Source organism: Nerophis ophidion, linkage group LG09 (genome assembly GCF_033978795.1).
Source record: "Nerophis ophidion isolate RoL-2023_Sa linkage group LG09, RoL_Noph_v1.0, whole genome shotgun sequence".
Classification (NCBI taxonomy): domain Eukaryota; kingdom Metazoa; phylum Chordata; class Actinopteri; order Syngnathiformes; family Syngnathidae; genus Nerophis; species Nerophis ophidion.
Genome location: NC_084619.1, coordinates 51,117,869 through 51,141,738, shown reverse-complemented (window position 1 = coordinate 51,141,738; position 23,870 = coordinate 51,117,869). Strand labels below are relative to the sequence as shown.

General features: G+C 42.7%; 1 protein-coding gene across 3 annotated transcripts in view; it reads right to left on the bottom strand.

Annotated features, from left to right (window-relative positions):
• The window catches only part of LOC133559435 (centrosomal protein of 170 kDa-like), a 101,319-nt gene that overhangs the window by 51,637 nt on the left and 25,812 nt on the right, over positions 1 to 23,870 (bottom strand). For all 3 annotated transcript variants that reach the window (XM_061911187.1, XM_061911189.1, XM_061911188.1), the window contains exons 2-6: positions 8,921 to 9,058; positions 5,541 to 5,630; positions 2,200 to 2,278; positions 2,011 to 2,069; positions 1,706 to 1,925 (exon numbers count right to left, since the gene is read on the bottom strand). In XM_061911187.1, the coding sequence (XP_061767171.1) occupies positions 1,706 to 1,925; positions 2,011 to 2,069; positions 2,200 to 2,278; positions 5,541 to 5,630; positions 8,921 to 9,058 (586 nt within the window). The remainder of the gene's footprint in view (positions 1 to 1,705; positions 1,926 to 2,010; positions 2,070 to 2,199; positions 2,279 to 5,540; positions 5,631 to 8,920; positions 9,059 to 23,870) is intronic.

The following is a 23,870-nucleotide window of genomic DNA, read 5'->3' as shown; positions in this document are numbered from 1 at the left end:
TGTGGGTGGCTTTGCATACATACAGTATGTATTGGATACAGTATGTCCATCACTTTATATAGTACAGTAGGCCATGTGCCCGTGTGTGTGATTGGTACTATGCTGAGATATATGGAAAAAGTAGTTCTGGCATATGGCTTTGTATTAAGATGAAACTCGTATTACTTAATCCCTAATAATAACAAGCTCTATGTGGACTTGTTTCACCATCTGGAGCTTAAAAAGGACCCCTGCTGGTGAGGGATGTCAATGATTACAAATGCCCTCTTGACAAAAACTATCTAAAAGAAGTAAGATTATGTTGGTAAATAAGGCACAGTAAAATATTTTTTTTACTAGATGACAAGTGCACCGCCTTTGGCCCTGAGTAAATTGTGATGTTTTCTTAAAGGAGAAACACACCCAGACACATTGTACAGCATAGTATACACAACTCTGCCCCCTGTGGGCTGTTGTAGAATATCACAGGGCATCCTGGACATTTGGGTCAAAAAAGTGAAATACAGGTGAATCTCAAAAAATGTAAATATCTTGCAAAAGTCCATTCATGTCAGCAATTCAACTTATAATATGAAATTAATATGTCATACAAACTCATATATCAAGCCTTTATTTGTTAAAATTTTGATCATCATGGCTTACAATAATATTTTCTGATATATTCAATTCAACGTTTTCTTAAGCTGTAAGCCATAATCATCAAAATTAGAATACCAAAGAAAGCTGGAAATATCTTGAGTTGCTCGTTATGTTGGGGAGTCCAAACAAAATCGTGTTTCAGATTAGTCGTGATTCTTATTTGTAATGATTTTTAATGAATTTATTTAATGTATTTTTTTTGTCCCGTCCAGCCACTCCGGCAGATGCTCATATATGCTGTACAGATTGACTTTAAAAAATAAATAAAGTGTTGGATACTTCTCTTGTTGCCTTATTTGTATTTGACTTTATTCAATGTTTGGGTAGAATTGTATTAAACCAAAAATAGTTTTCTTTTAAGTAATATAGAAATTGATCAGAGCTGGGGGTGGGGGGTTTTATGGGGGAATGTAGTTAAACATAGGACTGACTTTGATTGATTGATTGAAACTTGTATTAGTAGATTGCACAGTACAGTACATATTCCGTACAATTGACCAGTAAATGGTAACACCCGAATAAGTTTTTCAACTTGTTTAAATCGGGGTCCACGCTAATCAATTAATGGTACAAATATATACTATCAGCATAATACAGTCATCATACATCCAATGTTATTAGAAATGTATACATTTTGAATCAAGAATAGTTTTAAATATATAATTTTTATTCTGAATTGAATCGTTACCCAAGAATCCAATCGAATCGTGAATTAGTTTTAGTTTCACCATCTAAATCCAATTGCTGGTATGAGCAAACCTATACATGATATTAAAATGTTTTGAGTTTCCCCTGTAGATAAGACATTTTCACTGAAATAGTGTTCCACTACAATTGATTTTTATAAGTAATAGAAGCTAGACATGTTCCTCCAGAGCAACATTACGGCTATGTATCTTGTTTTAAAGATATATCATTAAAAATATTACACCTATAAAAATGTGCTGGTGCGTTTTTTTTGAGTGTATGTTTTCATTAATTCCACAAAAATAATGCAATGCATTTTACAACAAACATATTCCGAGATTTGCGTTTGAAAGTGCACGGTTTATGTCTATTTTCTCACCTCCAATCTTCTCCTCTGCTTTGTGAGTGTCTCCAGATTTAAGTGTGGGCTCTCTTGAGGGGGAGACCCCATCTGTTGTTTTTTGGCCGTTCCTCGGGGCGCCGCCACTGGGAGAAGACTTTTGCGTCTTTGACGGGGTCTTAACGGGAGACTTGCTCGTGGTTTCACCTTTGGCCGTCGGCTTCTTGCTCAGCTGGAGGCCGCTGGTGAACTTCTCATGCTAGCGGCAGACCAACAAAGACAGATGGTGATGAACACTATTCAGAGGTGGGTAAAGGGGGGGTGGTTGGCGTTTACGGCCCCACCTTGAGAGCCTCCTCGGGTACAGTGAGCTCCCCTCTCTCCACCGTGAACCAGTTGGTATGTGAGATCGGCAAAGTTAAGGAAACACCAAGTAAACGTGCACAGATTTAGCGCAGCGCATGCATCCCTGAGTAACACCGGTGTGATAGACATGTTCTGTGAGGGTGTCTAGACGATAGTTTGAAGGATATCATATCCAAACCTCAGCTTGTCCTCCAGGTTGAGGGTGATGTACATCTGCTCTTGAATGCGGACGTCGTTTACAAAGGTCTGCAGGGAAAGACAAGTCTACAATTATTTCTAAAGTCTTTCTAAAAATCATTGCAAAAAAGTCCAACAAAATGATGTTGCATTAAGCACAAAACATCTAAAATGTCAATTTTTAGAATCACGGAGCAAAGTAAATGTTCAACACATAAGAACATTGCCCAACAAATCTGCTGACTCAACAGCAGGAAACTCCCCTCAATCCAACCAAACAAGCCCACGGTTGGTGACAAAGCAGGAAATGGCTCTGACTCCTACTTCCTGTGGACGATCTGGAAGAGGATGTGAGCGACTTTCTGCATGTGGGTCTCATCTGCAGGGGATGGTGGCTGTGAGGGTTAATCACTGCTTATGAATGGTACCGCATAGAAACAACAAGCTAACCAATAATCTTGTTTATTGCTGCATAAACAATACAATACATAAAGTAAGTGTCTTTCTTCCAATAATAATTCATGCAAATCCAATTATCGCCGCAATTTAAATAACCAGAGTCTCTAATAGTCTGCTAAAGCAAATAATTGCCGACATGCCAACTTTGCATTGCTGTGGCCGTCGTTTTTTTATTAGCTCTACAGGAAAACAGTAGCTGTATTTTAAGTATGAGAGGTCAGTATCCAGCGGCTTCATCTACCTATGTATGTTTTAAAACAGATTGAATTGTTTCTGCGACAAAGCTTGTACCTCAAAAAACTCATATTGTGAAACCCATCAGAATTAATTTAAATACATTTTTAACAAAACAGGGCGATGCGTTTGGAAAAGAAAAAAAACTTTGGATAAGAAATTTTGTTTGATAAAACAATACAATAGAATGTAGTACAAACAACTACAGTAGTTTTATGAAGTAGTGTCATAATAAGGTAGGGCATTTACTTTGGAGAGTGGACTTTGAAGATGACACCTCCGAGCTGCTTCTCCGTCAAACACACCATCAGCAGCGTCTCCATATTTTCATAGATAAATGTCTGCCATTTAGTTATTTTAACGGCCGTGGCCGGCGTTATCAACTCATGATTCTGTGCAGGCTAGTAGTGCTACGCTCAAACTGCTTGACCAAGTCAGCTACACGCTCTGTCATGTTTAGACTATTTATGTATTTAATTCCCCGCGACTCCAAAAGGAATAAGTGGTAGAAAATGGATGAATGGATGGATGTATTTAATTCAATGAATTCACAGTGACTTTCTTCATTCCCATGGCTGGATAAACAAAGTTACAGTATGTCCATCTCTAGCTTTTGCTAGCGAGTAAGACCAGATGGTTCGGTCGGCTCTTGCGGGGTTCACTGTGGCATTCACTAGGCCAACGGTCGGCAACCCTTACCACTCAAAGAGCCATTTCGACCTGTTTCACAAAATGAGGAAGCCAATAGGAGCCGCAACTATTCTCGCCAATATCTGCTGGTGGTCACCCAGATGACAAGAATAAGGGCATGCTATGAAGCCATTGCCTTAAACACCTTCTACAACATGTACAAACTGCTTGCCAGTCCAGCAACATGTTGTGAGAGGCTTCCACGGATGCACGCACATGACTGGAAGGCATACTGGGTGACACAGAGTACACTGAGGGTTGTGATATAAACAACTTTAACACTCCTACTAATATGCGCCACATTGTGAACCCACACAAAAGAAGAATGACAAACACATTTCGGGAGAAAATCCTCACAGTAACACAACATAAACGCAACACAACAAATACCCATAATCCTTTGCATCCATGACATTCCTGACTATGTTATACACCCCGCGAGCACCAAACCCCCCCACCAGCCCTCCCTGCGTGGTTGAGGTGGGCAGGGTTTGGTGCTCGCGGGGTGTACAACATAGTCAGGTGTGTCATGGATGCAAAGGATTCTGGGTATTTGTTGTGTTGCGTTTATGTTGTGTTACTGTGAGGATTTTCTCCCGAAATGTGTTTGTCATTCTTCTTTTGTGTGGGTTTACAATGTGGCGCATATTAGTAGGAGTGTTAAAGTTGTTTATATCACAACCGTCAGAGTACTCTGTGTCACCCAGTATGCCTTCCAATCTCATACATGTGCCGATAGAAGCAGCGAAATGCATGTGTCCGGTCGGCACGCAAATACCATTCTGTGAATGGCGGGCGTGATGACGTTCAAGAGGACGCAAATAGCATTTCGTGAATGGCGGGCGCGATGACGTTCAAGAGGACGTTAAGAGTAATATCCTCACGGCACACCCTTAATATTGTAGTCCGTGTGAAAATTGGAGAACGTTGACTCCGGGTGATGTCCGGGAGAGGCATTGAATTCCGGAATCTCCCCGCAACAATCTGGGGGGTCGGCGATTGTGCAGCTGAGCCGCATCAGAGTTGCCAAAGAGCCGCATGCGGCTCCGGAGCCGAGGGTTGCCGACCCCTGCACTAGGCCAACTAGCGGCGGAGAGGATCGTAACCTGGATTTTTGCTTGCAACTGAAAGCAGAAGAAATAGCCAAGTAACAGCTTTTATCTAAAAAAACTCAAACAGGGGCACTCCTATTTCGAGATAGCACTGCTTTTTGGCAACGCTACTCTGTGAGTGTGAAGCTCACACTTGACATGCGTGTTGTTTACCTTTAATTCCTAAGTGCCATTAATGCTGACTAAACAGTTTGCTTCTTACCGCCATCACAATATTGGTACTGGAGCTGCTTTGCTGTGCAATATAAAACATACAATGTGGTCAAAGAGAACTATATTCTAATTTCCATTTTCTTATGTACTCCCAATCATTATGAAAGTTCTCTCCAATTACCATTTGCTTCAAATTAATGACCTGTCTCTTCTGTGTTTTAAGTAAACATACTGGTTACAGTATATTTCCTATGCAGGGTACAAGCGTCGATTCCAAGTATTTTTGCAGACAATTAAGAGATATTTAACAAATTAGTTTTTGTACAGTTGGAGTAAGAGAGTGCTGGAAAAACAATACAACCTAATCCAGGAATGACCCAATGAGATGCTGGACCATTCAGCTATGCGGTCGATCAATAGCATAGAACGTCCCAAGGTTGTCTTGTAGTTTATAATTTGTCCAATAGGTTGTCCCCATAGGGAGGGATTTAAATAATTGGGTTAACATAAAAATTGACCTCAACCCTGATTAACATCTTCATTGGGCTCAGGGGTTGATTAAGAGAAGACAATTAGAAGGTTGTATTGACGAGTTAAAACCTGACTGGATCGATCTCCTTCAATCCGCCTTTTTTAAACCATTTGCTCTTCCTCCGCATGTTTATGTTGACACATGTACTCACCCCATTCAGACTGCCCAGGTCCTTGACTTTGTGTTCATCTGAGCCTGGCTCGTAGTTGATGACGGCGTGCTGCTTGTCCACGCTGCGTGACTGCAGACCACAAACCAACACGTAGCATTAACAGACGGCGTATAAAGCATGCTTTTAGGTCATTAGATTGTTCATTGGTTCCTCTGCTCATGTGATGACTGTAAACTGAGGAATGGCAGCCATTTCAGACATAAATTCGAAGAATGATATTAGTATTCCGCAAAGTATGTCAGGGTTAGACGGAACAAGTATGCCTTTCAGATGTCAATGTCACTGAATGGTTCACCGTATGTTCAGATTTGCTCTGTATGTGTAGAATTCCAACAAGCTGAATTATTTGGAGTAAAACTCACACTTTGACACCAACATCTGTTATCCATTTGTACATTTCGAGGTAGAAATATATGTCGATAAGAGCTGGGAAGCAGAGGAAAGAAGGCCTTGAGAAGCCCTTTTTCGCCAGCCAGCCGTGATACAGATTACCTTAGTGAGATTAGGCTGGATCAAACGGGATAGAAATGGATTGAGCAGCTTGTTTGACCTCACACTTGGAGTGAGCTGACTCCTGCTTGTCACACACGCGTACAGATATTGCTTTAATACGGTAAACAAATACACAATTTACCTTGTAGTGTGCATTGAATAAAAAACAAAACAAGAAAATATCGCTAGAGTATGTTTTATAGAACGTGTCTTGTTATTCAATGTGTGACCATGCCGGGTTTCATTTGGTGCATGACTCCATTAGTCTTCCTCTTTCAGCCATGTGACCAACGCTTGGCTTGTAGGGGCGGTCACGTAGACAATAAATTGAAGCAGCGACACTCCTTGTAAAAGGGTTGTGCTGAATTAATCACAAAAACTAAACAGGCCGTAGAGAATTGTAAATCCAATTTTGACAATTTATTGCATCAGAAAATCAGGAGAGGACTGTGATAACACTCAGGTCAGCATGGAAAAGATCAGCAGACTGAAACATGGGGGAGCTATTTTTACCTCTGCCATTGAGCTGTCTGTTGGTTAGTAAGCAGGACTGCACAGAAACTGCTCAAGTTTTCTTTGAAACAACTTCTAAGGGGTTGGGCATGGTTAGGGTTAGATGCAGGATGTTAACAAACCAACATTAATCAACATTTACTTATGCATCATTTCAAAGAATGTTGACATTTTCAACACTAACATTATCAATGATGATTTAGAATTGGGTACTGAGTGAAATTAGTATTTTATTAGCCTTGACGACTGATTCAAATATTGTCATGCGGGGAGTTTAGAAAATCATCAGACAGCCTGCGGCGTTGGTAAGAGGGTATAATGTCATAGCAAAGAGTGCTGCGGGCTGGATGCAAAAACAGCGGACTCACTCGGATAAATCCAACTCAAGCATTTGCCCCACTTTCTATAAATAGGGCGCTGACCAGAGGTACTTGCAAGCTTTTTTACAGTCTTGGAATCAGCATGTCAAAATGTTGCTGCAGGTGTGATCAGAACAAGACTTTAAGACGCTAAACCAGGGGTCTGCAACCTGTGGCTCTGGAGCCACTGGTGGTTCTTCCGCCTCTTTGTTGTGGCTCCCTCAGATTTTTTTTAACCAAGCAGTGAGAAAATCTAGCATTTTTAAAAAGAGTTTTATAATTTCCGACTGTCTGTGAGGCCATGAATGTGCACAAGCGCAAGGAAGGCAAGTAAAAAACACTGGAAGCCTGTGTGTTTAGTTCAGCTTCTCGAGTGTGCAACCCTTTGGTTAAACTAAACATAAATACTTGCCACAAAAAAAAAAAGAGAAAAGAAAAAATAAATACATTTCTCATGGACAGATTGATTTTCCTCTAAAACAAGGGTAGGGATCCTATGGCTCTAGAGCCAGATGTGGCTCTTTTGATGACTGCACCTGGCTCTTAGATAAATCTCAGCTGACATTGCTTAACACGGTCTGTAATTAATAATTCGACTGGTAATCACAGTGTCAAAAATAACGTTCAAAATATAAAACATTCTCATGCATTTTAATCCATCCATCCGGTTTGTACCGTACCTGTTCAAGAAGTCGCATGAATGGTAAGTATTTTATTTATTGTTGATTAGCTTCAGAATAACAATGTTATTAAAAAGAATAAGAGACTTATTATACTCTAAAAATGTTGGTCTTACTGAAAAATGCACGCATTTAGTTGTATTCAGTCTTAAAAAAAATATTATGTGGCTATCATGGAAATACTTTTTAAAATATTTGGCTTGTACGGGTCTCTCAGCCAAAAAGGTTCCCGACCCCTGCTCTAAAATAATAAATAAAAAAAGATGAAAACTTTTTAAAGTTTATAAGCCGTGTTATCCGCCTCAATACTATTTTTCATTACTGGAAGAGGTGGAAAAATGTCTCTCTGGATCGTAAAGGTCAAAAGTCGACAAACGTCAAAATAGACGGTCGCAAAAATAAAAGATAGGTTAGGCAAATGTTGATCCCAGTTGAACAAAGTCCTTGAAATTACCACAAATGTGGCAGAAGTCAGACCAACTCGATTTGGAGTTATTTTTATTTACATAAACACCCTTACTAAGCTGTGTCTAGCGCAGGGGGGTCAACATTTTTTTTATTTCCTAATTAATTGAAATTTTTGTTTCTATCCATCCATCCATCCATCCATCCATTTTCTACCGCTTGTCCTTTTCGGGGTTGCGAGGGGGAGGTGGGGGGGCGGTGCTGGAGTCTATCTCAGCTGCATTCAGGCGGAAGGCGGCGTACACCCTGGACAAGTCGCCACCTCATCACAGGGCCAACACAGATAGACAGACAACATTCACACTCACATTCACACAATAGGGCCAATTTAGTGTTGCCAATCAACCTATCCTCACGTGCATGTTTTTGTTTTTAACGATTCTTAATTGAATCAAAAAAATAAAAAATAAACTTTTAAAAAAAATTGACCTTTTCATCCAGCCTCTCAGGAAAATCATATTGTTAATGTAGATTCACATATCTACTGTAAAGATTTACTTTCAAAATGAGAAGTGTTGGATACTTTTCTTGTTGCCTTACTTGTATTTGACTTTATTAAATGTTTGTGTAGATTTTTTTTCAAACAAAACCAGTTTTCTTTTAATAAATATAATTTAGGTATTACAGTTGTTTTTCTATGTTTTGGATGGATGCAGTTAATCATAGAGTTCGCACCCAATATTTGAATAGAGATTTGTTTTGAATCGAGAATTAATGCGGAATCAAATCGTTATTCCCAATAATCGAGTCAAATCGTATTGTGTGGTGCCCAAAAATTCACAGCCCTAATGCTTAGTACTTTGTTGTACGTTAGAGACGCAAGAAGGCAGTGCCTGCTCTGTTGCCTCACCTGTAGCATGAGCTCACAATCATCCCGGCCAACAAAGATCATCTCCCGGGGCAGTCGGTGGCGAGTGCCCCCGCTGCTCACCAGAAACCAGGATGTCACACTCATGTCTGCACCGCTGCAGCTGCTCGAGCTACACACCTACAGGGAGAACATAAAGAAAAGATTAGATTATAATGGGGTAAAAATGGACATGCTGCAATACATGCTGAGCAGTAGTTACCATATATTCAATTAACTGTGACAGCCCGTCACAAACCAATTTTGACAATGAGAAATACGAATCGGCGTATAATCATATCAAAAGGTATCGGGTCTGCCAAAGAATAAAAAGACACAGCAGGAGGGCTCAGTGTTGCCAACTAAGTGACTTTGGCTACATTCACACTCCAGGGCATGATGCCTAAGTCAGATGTCTTGTTAAATCCAATCCGTTTATGTAGTCATGACCAAAAACAAAAAATTTATTTTTAACGTTAACGGAATCGGTCCATGAAAGGACGTGCATGCGCACAGTATCTCACATACGCTGCATTGTTTATGTCAATAGACATAACTCCATATTGAGTTGGTCTCGCTCCAGCCACATTTGTGCTAATTTCAACGATTTTGTGGAACTGGGGTCGATATTTTTTTAACCTTACTTTTATTTTCGCGACCGTCTATGACGTTTGTCGCTTTTTGAGGACAAATCTCCCGTCCAAAAGCAAAACCTAGTAACTCACTTCTAGCTGATTTTGAGAAAACAAAGGAAAACCAATTTATCTTGGTGCTGTCTTACAAAGATCTACAAAGTCATCAAACGTATAGATCATGGTGTCAAACTCTGGCTCGCGGGCAAAATCTGGCCCGCCGTGTAATTTAATTTGGCCCTTGAGGAAATATCAATTTAGCATTACAGTTGGCCTGCCGGTGTTATACAGTGTCAGTGCCGCTGTAACACCGCATTCACCACTAATATTCTTACTTCCCAACCCCTCCTAATTTTCCCGGTAGACTCTCGAAGTTCAGTGCCCCTCCCGAAAATCTCCCGGGGCAACCATTCTCCCGAATTCTACCGATTTCCACCTGGACAACTATATTGGGGGCGTGCATTTAAGGCACTGCCTTTAGCGTTCTCTACAACCTGCCGTCACGTCCGCTTTTCCTCCATACTAACAGCGTGTCACATACTATTTGTGGCTTTTACACACACGCACAAGTGAATGCAAGGCATACTTGGTCAACAGCCATACAGGTCACACTGAGGGTGGCCGTATAAACAGCTTTAGCACTGTCACAGATATGCGCCACACTGTGAACCCACACCAAACAAGAATGACAAACACATTTCGGGTAAACATCAGCACCGTAACACAACAGGACAAATACCCAGAACCCCTTGCAGCACTAAGTCTTTCGGGAAACTTCCAGCAAACTGACCAATAATTAACGTTTTATTCATGCATTTTCTCTTGCTACTTCAAGGCTTGAATGTTTGGTTAATTCATTATTGTTATTTTATTTTCAAATGTATTATTAGCCTGTGGAAAAAAAATGATATTTACCTCAGAAGATTGCAAATAGAAAAAAAGGCATATAATTTTTATTTAAATTTTATTTGATAAGCCATTGATATATTTTTTAAATTATTATTATTATTATTTGAAACTGGATTTTGCATGTCACTAAAGTTATATAAGCCTTGCTTGTTCAATATTTAATGCAAAACTTGTTTGGGTCCCTATTAAAAGGTTAATTTGTTTAACCTTGGCCCGCTGCTTTGTTCCGTTTAATATTTTGGCCCACTCTGTATTTGAGTTTGACACCCCTGGTATAGATGTTTTCTTGAGCTTTCATTTTCTTGCCGATTGAGCCATCGATTGAATCTGCTCTCATGAACGTGTGCCCTTTCTCCAGATATTTTATCACAATCTCGGGTGGGCCCCAATCTGCGTTTGCACATTGGGCAAGAGCCGTGTACAGCGTCCAGTTTTTATTTTGACCTCCACAGTTATCTGCCCAAAAGAGTAAGCAAGGGGAAGAATCAAGAACAATACATTTAATGAAGGTGCTTGCAACGTCCTGGGTCAATCTTCCAAATATCCCCTCGTGCCATAATATCACATAATCAGGTTGACCGTCGGCCCCCATTCGTGCATATGTCTCATTAAAGACAATAAGGCGACTGACAAAGAAGCTTCGATTGGTCCCTTGAGATACCAGGTTTTTCTGTTGTATCTACGCGGTTATGTGGTAGTTGCTAGGTCCTGCCGTGCGCGTAACAGCTTACTTACGGAACAAATTACAATATCGCATACAATAATGTAAAGCATATCACCTAGGAACTCCAAAATTATTATCAGCTCAGTTTTGACCAAAATTGAGTTACTGGGTTTTGCCTTTGGACGGGAGAAATGGGCCGGATGAATGCGAGTCAATAGTTCAGACAGCGGTTGCATAAGATACGTATCAGATTTATATCCACATACGAGATAGGCCTGGGTCGTATTTGAACATATTGGAATTGTACTGTCCACATTGACATGAAAAAACTCAAATACAAGTCAAATATGAGTAAAAACAAAATCTGAATTGACTCGCAGTAGGGCTGGACGATATATCGAGTTTGTAAGATATATCGATATATTTTCAAACAAGATATGAATTACGAAAATATCCTAACATAAATATAATTTATTTCACGTTAAAATGACCAAACGCTGCATATTTGTTGTGTTCCTTGTTCTTCCCCCGCTCCTCCTCCATGGACTACAAAACCCCTCCCCTTCCTCCTTCTAAGACGTGCTTGCACGTATAAGAACATCAATAATTGGTTGGTTGTTTTCTATGATGAGTCATGATTGGTTATGGACAGGCCAATCAGAGGCAAGACGGGGGGGGTCATCGAACCAGGAAGGGAAATCCAAAAGTGCTTGCCTGCTATGTTATTTATTTTATGTAGAAATAATATTTTTCTATTTTATTTATGTTATGTAATTCTGTACTACATGAACTGTTTATTTTATGTGCTGTTAATACCCATCGTGACTAACTGGGTTAATAAAAGTGGCGCTGACTCAGGGCTGGCCGGTATGGCCTTTTTTAATATCGCGATATTTTTAGGCCATATCGCGATACACGATATACATCTCGGTATTTTACCTTAGCCTTGAATTAACACTTGATACATATAATCACACCAGTATGATGATTCTATGTGTCGACATTAAAACATTCTTGTTTGTACTGCATTAATATATGCTCATTTTAAACTTTCATGCAGAGAAGGAAATCACAACTAAGACCAAAACTGTATTTATTAAACAGTTATTAAGCAGTGACACAAACATTCATGTCATTTCCAAAACTAAAAGTGAAAGATTGTCAGAGACATTTTAAAACAAGCTAAGAGTGCGCTTTTGTGCATGATGTCACTGAGATGACATATCAAAACAACATTAAATTACAGTGCACTTTTTGTACAGAACGCCAGTGCAATAGTTAAAAACAAATAAAGTGCACTTTTATGCATGATGTCACAAATATATTTCAATAAGTGTCAAATAAAAATGAGCTGCACAATAGGAAATAAAATAGTGTATGTCCTTTGCAATGTGGTAGTTTACTGCGGACATTATCTCCTTTTGTTGTTCACTACTTTTTTCATACGGTGTTGATCTGGAAATGTTTGCCTCGCATTTTGATGGTGTGGCACCGAATGGAGATGTTGAAATGCGGAGTAATCACTCTTCATTCTGTAGCAGGTGACTTTTCAAATGATGTTATATACTAGCAGTAATGCTACTTTTGGTAGCAACGCTTGTAAAAATATATCGAGATATACTTTTTCGTCCATATCGCCCAGCCTTAACTCGTAGTATGAACATAGACTTTGTGACTATATTTACCGAGTAATCACAGCCCTTTGGTAACATGTCAATGACAAAAATACCAAAGCTAACCGAACCATATCAAAGTGCACACAAAGTATTGTGTTTTTTCGCATTCTTGGTCAGGACTAAAATACCAGTTGTGAATGCTGTCTTAAAAACAAAGCATTATAATCTTGATAAAGTCATATTCCCTGGTATGGATCATTTTGATTAGGCTGTGCAGTAAGTGTATGGCAAAACAAATCAAAACCTTTGCAGCAATCCTGCAACATGACGCCAGGCTGAGCAACACTGCAGCCAGCCAGTAACACACATCCTCCCTTCCCCAACCATTGCCAGATGTTATAGCGCAGGAAGTGATGTAGGAATGTTGGCTGGCCTTCCCAGCAGGACGGTTATTTTCCCTCTCTAACGGCCCCCACCCTCGCTCTCCTCCAGAACGGGCTGGAAACCAGGTCAAAGCAGAAGCAGACTAAAGCCGACTAAATAAATAAAAACATGCTGACTGGCAAGACAGCAACACGCGTTTCACGCATAAACGCATTAGAGACGACGTACAAATCAGACATGGCCAGGCGGGATTGAAGGCGCGTGATTGCGAGAGTGACTGTAACTTGCAGCACATGAGAGGACATTTGCATTATTACATTTTTCACTGAGTCACAAGATGACGTTCGAAGCAAGTGCAGCTTCCTTTAAATACTCCTTCATGCTCCAGTTTATTCAAATACTTTTCCTGATTATGCAAATCCATTTTAATCACACTGAAACGACAGCAAAGAGTGCCAAGAAAGGCTCGTCAAAGAGGGAATTAAAGATTATTAAGGTAATTCCTTGTTCATTTGACCTCCTAAGCTTTTAGTATATCAACTCAACAATCCTTGGGATAAAGATTTAATCAAATGCACCCGTTGCACAACATCGGCAACGTAAAGCAGCCCATATACACGACTCACATTACATGAGATCTGCCATCAAATATGAGGAAGAAGCTACGTATGGAGTGGTTTGAACTCAACTTTCATGACTTGTATCGGAAAGGAACCGCATTTGGTAACTTAAAACTTGCATTGGACTTCCCATACCCCACTCCAAGACCTTTAAAACAAGCGATGCATACCAGACAATCAGAGAAGACAAACGTGCACAACACAATCACATACTAAAATCCAATACAGTGGTACCTCGGTTTCATTAGTAAACCATTCTAAAAGGTCCAACAATGACAGAGTCGTAAACATAATGTAAATCCAGTTCATCCGTTCCAAACACAAATAAAAAAAACACTTATTATAAAAAAATATATACTGGTATACAGTATGTACAGTCGTGGTCAGAAGTTTACTTACACGTGTAAAGAACATAATGTCATGGCTGTCTTGACTTTCCAATAATTTCTACAACTCTTATTTTTTTGTGATAGAGTGATTGGAGCACATACTTGTTGGTCACAAAAAGCATTCATGAAGTTTGGTTCTTGTATGAATTTATTTTGGGTCTACTAAAAATGTGATCAAATCTGCTGGGTCAAAAGTATACATAGAGCAATGTTAATAAAGTTAAAAGTTAAAGTACCCATGATTGTCACACACACACTAGGTGTGGCAAAATTATTCTCTGCATTTGATGCATCACCCTAGATCACACCCTGGGAGGTGAGGGGAGCAGTGGGCAGCAGCAGTCGCCGCGCCGGGGAATCATTTTTGGTGATTTACCCCCAATTCCAAAATTGGTGCAGTTCAGCTAAATAAATAATAAATGATAAATGGGTTGTACTTGCATAGCGCTTTTCTACCTTCCATCCATCCATTTTCTGCCGCTTATTCCCGTTCGGGGTCGCGGGGGGCGCTGGCGCCTATCTCAGCTACAATCGGGCGGAAGGCGGGGTACACCCTGGACAAGTCGCCACCTCATCGCAGGGCCAACACAGATAGACAGACAACATTCACACTCACATCCACACACTAGGGCCAATTTTAGTGTTGCCAATCAACGTACTCAAAGCGCTTTAATAATAATAATAATAATGGATTAGATTTATATCGCGCTTTTCTATTGTTAGATACTCAAAGCGCTCACAGAGAAGTGGGAACCCATCATTCATTCACACCTGGTGGTGGTAAGCTACATCCGTAGCCACAGCTGCCCTGGGGTAGACTGACGGAAGCGTGGCTGCCAGTTTGCGCCTACGGCCCCTCCGACCACCACCAATCATTCATTCATCATTCATTCACAAGTGTAAGCGGCACCGGGGGCAAAGGGTGAAGTGTCCTGCCCAAGGACACAACGGCAGCGATTTGGATATTAATAGGTGGGAAGCGAACCTGCAACCCTCAGGTTTCTGGCACGGCCGCTCTACCCACTACGCCATGCCGCCCATGTGGTTTGACACCACTTCCACATTTACCTATTTACACACACATTCACACACTGATGGAGGGAGCTGCCATGCAAGGCGCTAACCAGCACCCATCAGGAGCAAGGGTGAAGTGTCTTGCTCAGGACACAACGGACGTGACGAGGTTGGTACTAGGTGGGGATTGAACCAGAGACCCTTGGGTTGCGCACGGCCACTGCGCCACGCCGTCCCGTGCTGGTTTTCTGACATGGACTTGTTTCTTCAGCAATGTCCGCACGTTTAAGTCAGGACTTTGGGAAGGCCATTCTAAAACCTTGATTCTAGCCTGATTTAGCCATTCCTTTACTCCTTTTGACGTGTGTTTGGGGTCATTGTCCTGTTGGAATACCCAACTGTGCCCAAGACCCAACCTCCGGGCTGATGATTTTAGGTTGGCCTGAAGAATTTGGAAGTAATCCTCATTGTCCCATTTATTCCCTGTAAAGCACCAGTTCCATTGGCAGAAAAACAGACGCAGAGCATAATACTACCACCAAGATTGGAAACTCACATGAGCCATGACTTTATGCTCTTTACAAGTGTATGTAAACTTTTGATCATGACTGTACATGCAGAAACAATGCAAAATACACATGAAGATGAGCGGACAAGCGGAGGGGAGAGTTACACGCCATCTTAGTTCATACTATGCTCCAAGTTTTTTTCTTGAACGCCCAAATAGTGGATAATTTTGCAGTCGACCACAATTATAAAAAGCACATAGTCACCGTCACCATATGGAAATCGTGGCAATATTTGGAGAATTTGTTTTTGGAAAGGAATCTTACAAAGAGTGGGGCACATGAAAACCACTGTGTAATTTGTAGAGTTTGGAAAAAATATCCATTCTCTGATGTATTCTGAATCGATGTACAAATGTCAAAATATCGATTAAATAAAACAACACGCATGTTTGTCAAATTTGGCATTAATGCTAAGGTTCTTCAAACCTTACTTGCCCATGAGAGGCCCATTAGCCGAACATTCTTTTAACATTGTGTTTTAATTAGCTGGGTTAGCGCGGAGAAGGAGAGTACACGCTATCCTAGCCGAAGCGCTTACTTAGTAGTGAAACAAGAAAAGAATACATGCTTTGTACATTTCAACAGAAGGCTAAAAATAACCGTGTTACAGCATCAAGCAACCAGTTGAGAGGGGGAAATTAGCAAGTAGATTAATAAATCCAGAGAGAGAATAATATTCATACAGGACATCAACACTTTCAGCCAGATATGAATCAGTCTTTAAGCCGCAAGTTTATGACGACTGGGACCAAAGTGTCTGAACATTACGTAGTTTTAGGAGTAACTAAAATTAAATCAGGATGCCTGCTTGCCAAGTAAGGATGTTAATTAATTTTTTCACTTAAGAGGCAGCTGCAGTTCTCATGTATCTAGTCTTCCATGCAGGGCTGGGCTAAGTGTTTTATATCGGTCATTATCGATAATTATTTATAAATTTTCATTTCCTATCAAAAATAGGGAGCCGGAGAAAAATATATAAAATGTAAAAATGTTAATTTAAAATATAAACTTACTTTGATTGTGATCCCCTCAGCTATCAAGGCAGAAAGGAAAGGAAATGTCAACACAACCATGGAAAACAACCCCTTTAACCCAGGGGTCTGCAACCTGCAGCTCTAGAGCCGCATGCGGCATTTTAGCGCCTCCTTAGTGGCTCCCTGGAGCTTTTCAAAAATGTATGAAGAAAGAAAAAGATGGGGAAAAATATATTTTTGTTTTAATAGGGTTTCTCTAGGAGGACAATCCCACTATTTATATTAAACATGCTTTTCTGATGAGAGTATTTGGCGAGTGCCGTTTTGTCCTTCTAATTTTGGCAACTCTTGTTTTACGCCACTCTTTCTTTGTCGCAGTTTAACTTGCTCTAACATGAAGGTGCAAAAATAAGGAATATGTAAGAAATGCTTAATAAAGTGTAACAAAATAATGAAAAGTGTGAAAATATAAACAGAAACCCCTGAAAAGAGATATTTTCTGCAGGTTTAGTGCCAGAGAGGTAAGTTGTGTTTGGGTGGTCCACATTGGTCTGACTACGGTCCGTTTTTTAAAAACTCCGAAACACTGTCATACTTACCAGGTGACTTTTCTTGTTTTATCTATAACTTATTCGCTCTCTGCAGCACTCGTTTTTATTTTCTCTTCTCCCTGAAGAATCAACCGAAAGATAACAAGATGACACAACCAAAGTTGATAGTTGATACAGTTACCTAATTGGCTGTTGCCATGTCAGTCCGAGTAATCAATGATCACTTCCTGAAACAACATCCAAAAACCTAGAAATCAAGCAATACTGCATACATTAGTAGCCAAAGGAGGAGCCTTGTCGACATAATATAAATATTATTGATGAATAAATGTAACACATTTAGAATATATAATAAAAATATACTGTAGGTATACGTAGCCTCTGAATTATAATCGAATCGTGAGGTGCCCAAAGATTCCTACCTCTAATAATTGCAATACAGTTGTGCCCTATTATACTGTTACATCATTATCTTTTTTCAAAACAATAAGCAAATTATGTTATATACCACCATTATTTTCTATCATAATTTTTTTTTTAATTTACAAGTATTTTAATGAGTGTCCTATAAAAGGTTAAGAGCAGGTACTTGACCCAATTGTCACAACTTTGACTTTTTATAAATTTATTTTCAAATATTATTAATATACTATTACTTCATTAACGGCTTAGCTGCACAAAGACACACTAATGAGCATGTGGCCAAGGGGGCAGGATAGGAAGAAAACTTCCTTAGCTTGCGCGGTGTCGTTAACACCAGCCTCTTAGTAGAGACCACACAGCAAAGCACGACACAGCTGGAGTCGTGCGCTGATGTGGCGATGATACCGCTGGAGGGAACACCAGCTGCCATATATGCTCATTATTAAAAATATTAACATCCAGTTTTCATTATAACACGTCCTTGAAAACTACAACTGCAATGACGATGACAAATGATTATCTTTGAAAAGGCTACAGTGCTTCCGGGAAGTATTCACAGTGCTTCACGTTTCCACATTATTATGTTACAACCTTATTCCAGAATTGAATAAATTGATTTTTGCCCTCGCAGCCCTTGCATTTTGTTGCAATCCTCTTCGCGTATTTCTCTTTTCAGCACCTCTCTAGCTCCACCAGGTTGGATGGGAAGCATGGTTTTTTATTCAGGATGTGTATGTACATTGCTGCATTCATCTTTCCGTCTATCGTGACTCGTCTCCCAGTTTTTGCCGTTGAAAAACATCCCCAAAGCATGATGCTGCCACCACCATGCTTCACTATAGAATAGGCCTGGTAATGAGTGGTCCTTGGTTTCCTCCAAAAATGACGCCTGACATTCACGCCAAAGAGTTCAATATTTGTCTCATCAGACCAAGTAAATTTGTTTCTCATGGTCTGAGAGTCTTTCAGGTGCATTTTGGCAAACTTTTTACTAAGAAATGGCTTCCGTCTGGTCATTCAACAATACATGCCTGACTGGTAGATTGCTCCATAGATGGTTGTCCTTTTGGAAGGTTCTTCTCTCTCCACAGAGGAATGACCATCGGGTTCTTGGTCACCTCTCTGACTAGATTTAAATGAATACAGCAATGTATCGTATTTTCCGGACCACAGGACGCACCTGATTATAAGGCGCACTGCCGATGAACGGGTCTGTTCAGGTCTACTTTCATACAAAAGGCGCACAGGTTTATAGGGCAAATTAAAAGGGTTGTATTATTTATTTTTTTCTAAATTGAAAACCTCCTCTCTGAGCTGCCACCTTATCGCGGTAGAGGAGTTTGCGTGTCCCAATGATCCCAGGAGCTATGTTGTCCGGGGGCTTTCATGCCCCCTGGTAGGGTCTCCCAAGGCAAACAGGTTCTAGGTGAGGGATCAGACAAAGAGCAGCTCGAAGACCTCTATGAAGAAGACAAAACATGGACCCAGATTTCCCTCGCCCGGACGCGGGTCACCGGGGCCCCCTTCTGGAGCCAGGCCCGGAGGTGGGGCACGATGGCGAGCGGCTGGTGGCCGGGCCTGTTCCCATGGGGTCCGGCCGGGCACAGCCCGAAGAGGCAACGTGGGTCACCCCTCCATTGGGCTCACCAACCATAGCAGGGGCCATAGAGGTCAGGTGCAATGTGAGCTGGGCGGCAGCCGAAGGCAGGGCACTTGGCGGTCCGATCCTCGGCTACAGAAGCTAGCTCTTGGGACGTGGAACGTCACCTCACTGGGGGGGAAAGAGCCTGAGCTAGTGAGCGAAGTGGAGAAGTTCCGGCTGGATATAGTCGGACTCACTTCGACGCACAGCAAGGGCTCTGGAACCACTTCTCTCGAGAGGGACTGGACCCTCTTCTACTCTGGCGTTGCCGACAGTGAGAGGCGACGGGCTGGGGTGGCAATTCTGGTTGCCCCCCGGCTTAAAGCCTGCACGTTGGAGTTCAACCCAGTGGACGAAAGGGTAGTCTCTCTCCGCCTTCGGGTGGGGGGGACGGGTCCTGACTGTTGTTTGTGCTTACGCACCAAACAGCAGTTCAGAGTACCCACCCTTTTTGGGTACACTCGAGGGAGTACTGGAAAGTGCTCCCCCGGGTAATTCCCTTGTCCTACTGGGGGACTTCAACTCTCATGTTGGCAACGACAGTGAAACCTGGAGAGGCGTGATTGGGAATAATGGCCGCCCGGATCTGAACCCGAGTGGTGTTTTGTTATTGGACTTTTGTGCTTGTCACAGTTTGTCCATTACAAACACCATGTTCAAACATAAGGGTGTCCATATGTGCACTTGGCACCAGGACACCCTAGGCCGCAGTTCCATGATCGACTTTGTAGTTGTGTCATCGGATTTGCGGCCTTATGTTTTGGACACTCGGGTGAAGAGAGGGGCGGAGCTTTCTACCGATCACCACCTGGTGGTGAGTTGGCTGCGATGGTGGGGGAGGATGCCGGACAGACCTGGCAGGCCCAAACGTATTGTGAGGGTCTGCTGGGAACGTCTGGCAGAGTCTCCTGTCAGAGAAAGTTTCAATTCCCACCTCCGGAAGAACTTCGAACATGTCACGAGGGAGGTGCTGGACATTGAGTCCGAGTGGAGCATGTTCCGCACCTCTATTGTCGAGGCGGCTGATCGGAGCTGTGGCCGCAAGGTAGTTGATGCCTGTCGAGGCGGCAATCCTAAAACCCCTTGGTGGACACCAGCGGTGAGGGATGCCGTCAAGCTGAAGAAGGAGTCCTATCAGGTCCTTTTGGCTCACAGGACTCCGGAGGCAGTGGACAGGTACCGACAGGCCAAGCGGTGTGCGGCTTCAGCGGTTGCTGAGGCAAAAACTCGGACATGGGAGGAGTTCGGGGAAGCCATCGAAAACGACTTCCGGACGGCTTCGAAGCGATTCTGGACCACCGTCCGCCGCCTCAGGAAGGGGAAGCAGTGCACTATCAACACCGTGTATGGTGCGGACGGTGTTCTGCCGACCTCAACTGCGGATGTTGTGGATAGGTGGAAGGAATACTTCGAAGACCTCCTCAATCCCACCAACACGTCTTCCTATGAGGAAGCAGTGCCTGGGGAATCTGTGGTGGACTCTCCTATTTCTGGGCCTGAGGTCGCTGAGGTAGTTAAAAAGCTCCTCGGTGTCAAGGCCCCGGGGGTGGACGAGATCCGCCCGGAGTTCCTTAAGGCTCTGGATGCTGTGGGGCTGTCTTGGTTGACAAGACTCTGCAGCATCACGTGGACATCGGGGGCGGTACCTCTGGATTGGCAGACCGGGGTGGTGGTTCCTCTCTTTAAGAAGGGGGACCGGAGGGTGTGTTCCCACTATCGTGGGATCACACTCCTCAGCCTTCCCGGTAAGGTTTATTCAGGTGTACTGGAGAGGAGGCTACGCCGGATAGTCGAACCTCGGTTTCAGGAGGAACAGTGTGGTTTTCGTCCTGGTCGTGGAACTGTGGACCAGCTCTATACTCTCCGCAGGGTTCTTGAGGATGCATGGGAGTTTGCCCAACCAGTCTACATGTGCTTTGTGGACTTGGAGAAGGCATTCGACCGTGTCCCTCGGGAAGTCCTGTGGGGAGTGCTCAGAGAGTATGGGGTATGGGACTGTCTTATTGTGGCGGTCCGCTCCCTGTACGATCAGTGCCAGAGCTTGGTCCGCATTGCCGGCAGTAAGTCGAACACATTTCCAGTGAGAGTTGGACTCCGCCAAGGCTGTCCTTTGTCACCGATTCTGTTCATAACTTTTATGGACAGAATTTCTAGGCGCAGTCAAGGCGTTGAGGGGTTCCGGTTTGGTACCCGCAGGATTAGGTCTCTGCTTTTTGCAGATGATGTGGTCCTGATGGCTTCATCTGACCGGGATCTTCAGCTCTTACTGGATCGGTTTGCAGCCGAGTGTGAAGCAACCGGAATGAGAATCAGCACCTCCAAGTCCGAGTCCATGGTTCTCGCCCGGAAAAGTGTGGAATGCCATCTCCGGGTTGGGGAGGAGACACTGCCCCAAGTGGAGGAGTTCAAGTACCTAGGAGTCTTGTTCACGAGTGAGGGAAGAGTGGATCGTGAGATCGACAGGCGGATCGGTGCGGCGTCTTCAGTAATGCGGACGTTGTACCGATCCGTTGTGGTGAAGAAGGAGCTGAGCTGGAAGGCAAAGCTCTCAATTTACCGGTCGATCTACGTTCCCATCCTCACCTATGGTCATGAGCTTTGGGTCATGACCGAAAGGATAAGATCACGGGTACAAGCGGCCGAAATGAATTTCCTCCGCCGTGTGGCGGGGCTCTACCTTAGAGATAGGGTGAGAAGCTCTGCCATCCGGGAGGAACTCAAAGTAAAGCCGCTGCTCCTTCACATCGAGAGGAGCCAGATGAGGTGGTTCGGGCATCTGGTCAGGATGCCACCCAAACGCCTCCCTAGGCACGTCCAACCGGTAGGAGGCCACGGGGAAGACCCAGGACACGTTGGGAAGACTATGTCTCCCGGCTGGCCTGGGAACGCCTCGGGATCCCCCGGGAAGAGCTAGACGAAGTGGCTGATGAAGTGGCTGGGGAAAGGGAAGTCTGGGTTTCCCTGCTTAGGTTGTTGCCCCCGCGACCCGACCTCGGATAAGCGGAAGAAGATGGATGGATGGATGGATGGATAAATTGAAAACACTTCACTGTGGTCTACGTGACATTTAACGGTGGTTCTTTGGTCAAAATGTTGCATGGATTCTGTTTTACAGATCATCTTCAAGCCGCTTTCTGACAGTCGCTTCAGGATGCGCCTTTTTGTGGGCGGTTTTATTTTGGTGGCTCACCTTCGCAAGCTTCTTCTCCCCGTCATCTTTGTTGTACCGGTGTAGCGTGCAAAGACGGGAGCGGATGAAGCGTCAAATGATGGAGCTAACTGTTTTAATGACATTCAGACTTTACTTAAATCAATAACAGAGCAGCATCTCCTCATCCATGGCTCACTAGCGCAACTATGCCGGAAATGTGTCCCGTGAATAACCGGCCGACCGGAACTTTCTAAAAACTCAAGTTCTTTGGGTGAATAATGTAAACTCACTACACCGGTATGTTTAAGTCCTTTCATGGCAAGTTTACTGACAGATATAAGTAAGAACTTTACACCACTTTATATTAGAAATGGCAACAGCCGAGGATGAATGTCCCATAACAAGAAAATAGAGAAAAAGAAGCTTAACTACGGGTAGGAACGGACTATAAAGGCAGAACCACGTAAATGATCACGACTTATGCAGATCCCAAATACAAATCAGCAGGTACCAGAAAGTAAGAAAACTTTCTTTTGCATAATATTGCAAAACAAAACGCCAGATAATATGTATTACCTTATACACACACCATAATAACGCTCGTATGTTGAAGCACAGTACAATCCATCAAGCGGTGCGGCTTCATAGCATACCAAAGTTGTACTAAAACATTTTGAGCGCTGTGTGTAATGTTCTATATTTTGAATGGAACATATACAATTTCGGTGTTGTTTGTTTGAGTCATATTGCAGTCTACACGTATGTCTTTTATGTGACTGCTGTCTTACTGCAGTCCACACGTATCTCTTATGTGTGACTGCCATCTACTGGTCACACTTATCATTTCACCATGTACCAAACAAAATAGCTCCAAGGTCAGTCAGCACAACCAAAATTATTCCGTACATTAGGCACACCGGGTTATAAGGTGCACTGTCAAGGATTTTAAGTGTGCCTTATAATCCGAAAAATAGGGTACAGGGATATCCTCGATGAAAACTAACAAATTCCCAAAGATAGATGTGCCAAGCTTGTGGCATCGTACAAAAAAATATTTGAGGCTGTAATTTCTGCCAAAGGTGCATCAACAAAGGCTGCAAATACTCATGTGCATGTTTTTGTTAGTTCTTTAAGAGGAGTTAGTGCATCTGCCTCACAGTACGAAGGTCCTGAATAGTCTGGGGTTCAATCCCGGGCTCGGGATCTTTCTGTGTGGGGTTTGCATGTTCTCCCCGTGAATGCGTGGGTTCCCTCCGGGTACTCCGGCTTCCTCCTACTTCCAAAGACATGCACCTGGGGATAGGTTGATTGGCAACACTAAAATGTTCCCCAGTGTGTGAATGTGAGCGTGAATGTTGTCTGTCTATCTGTGTTGGCCCTGCGATGAGGTGGCAACTTGTCCAGGGTGTACCTCG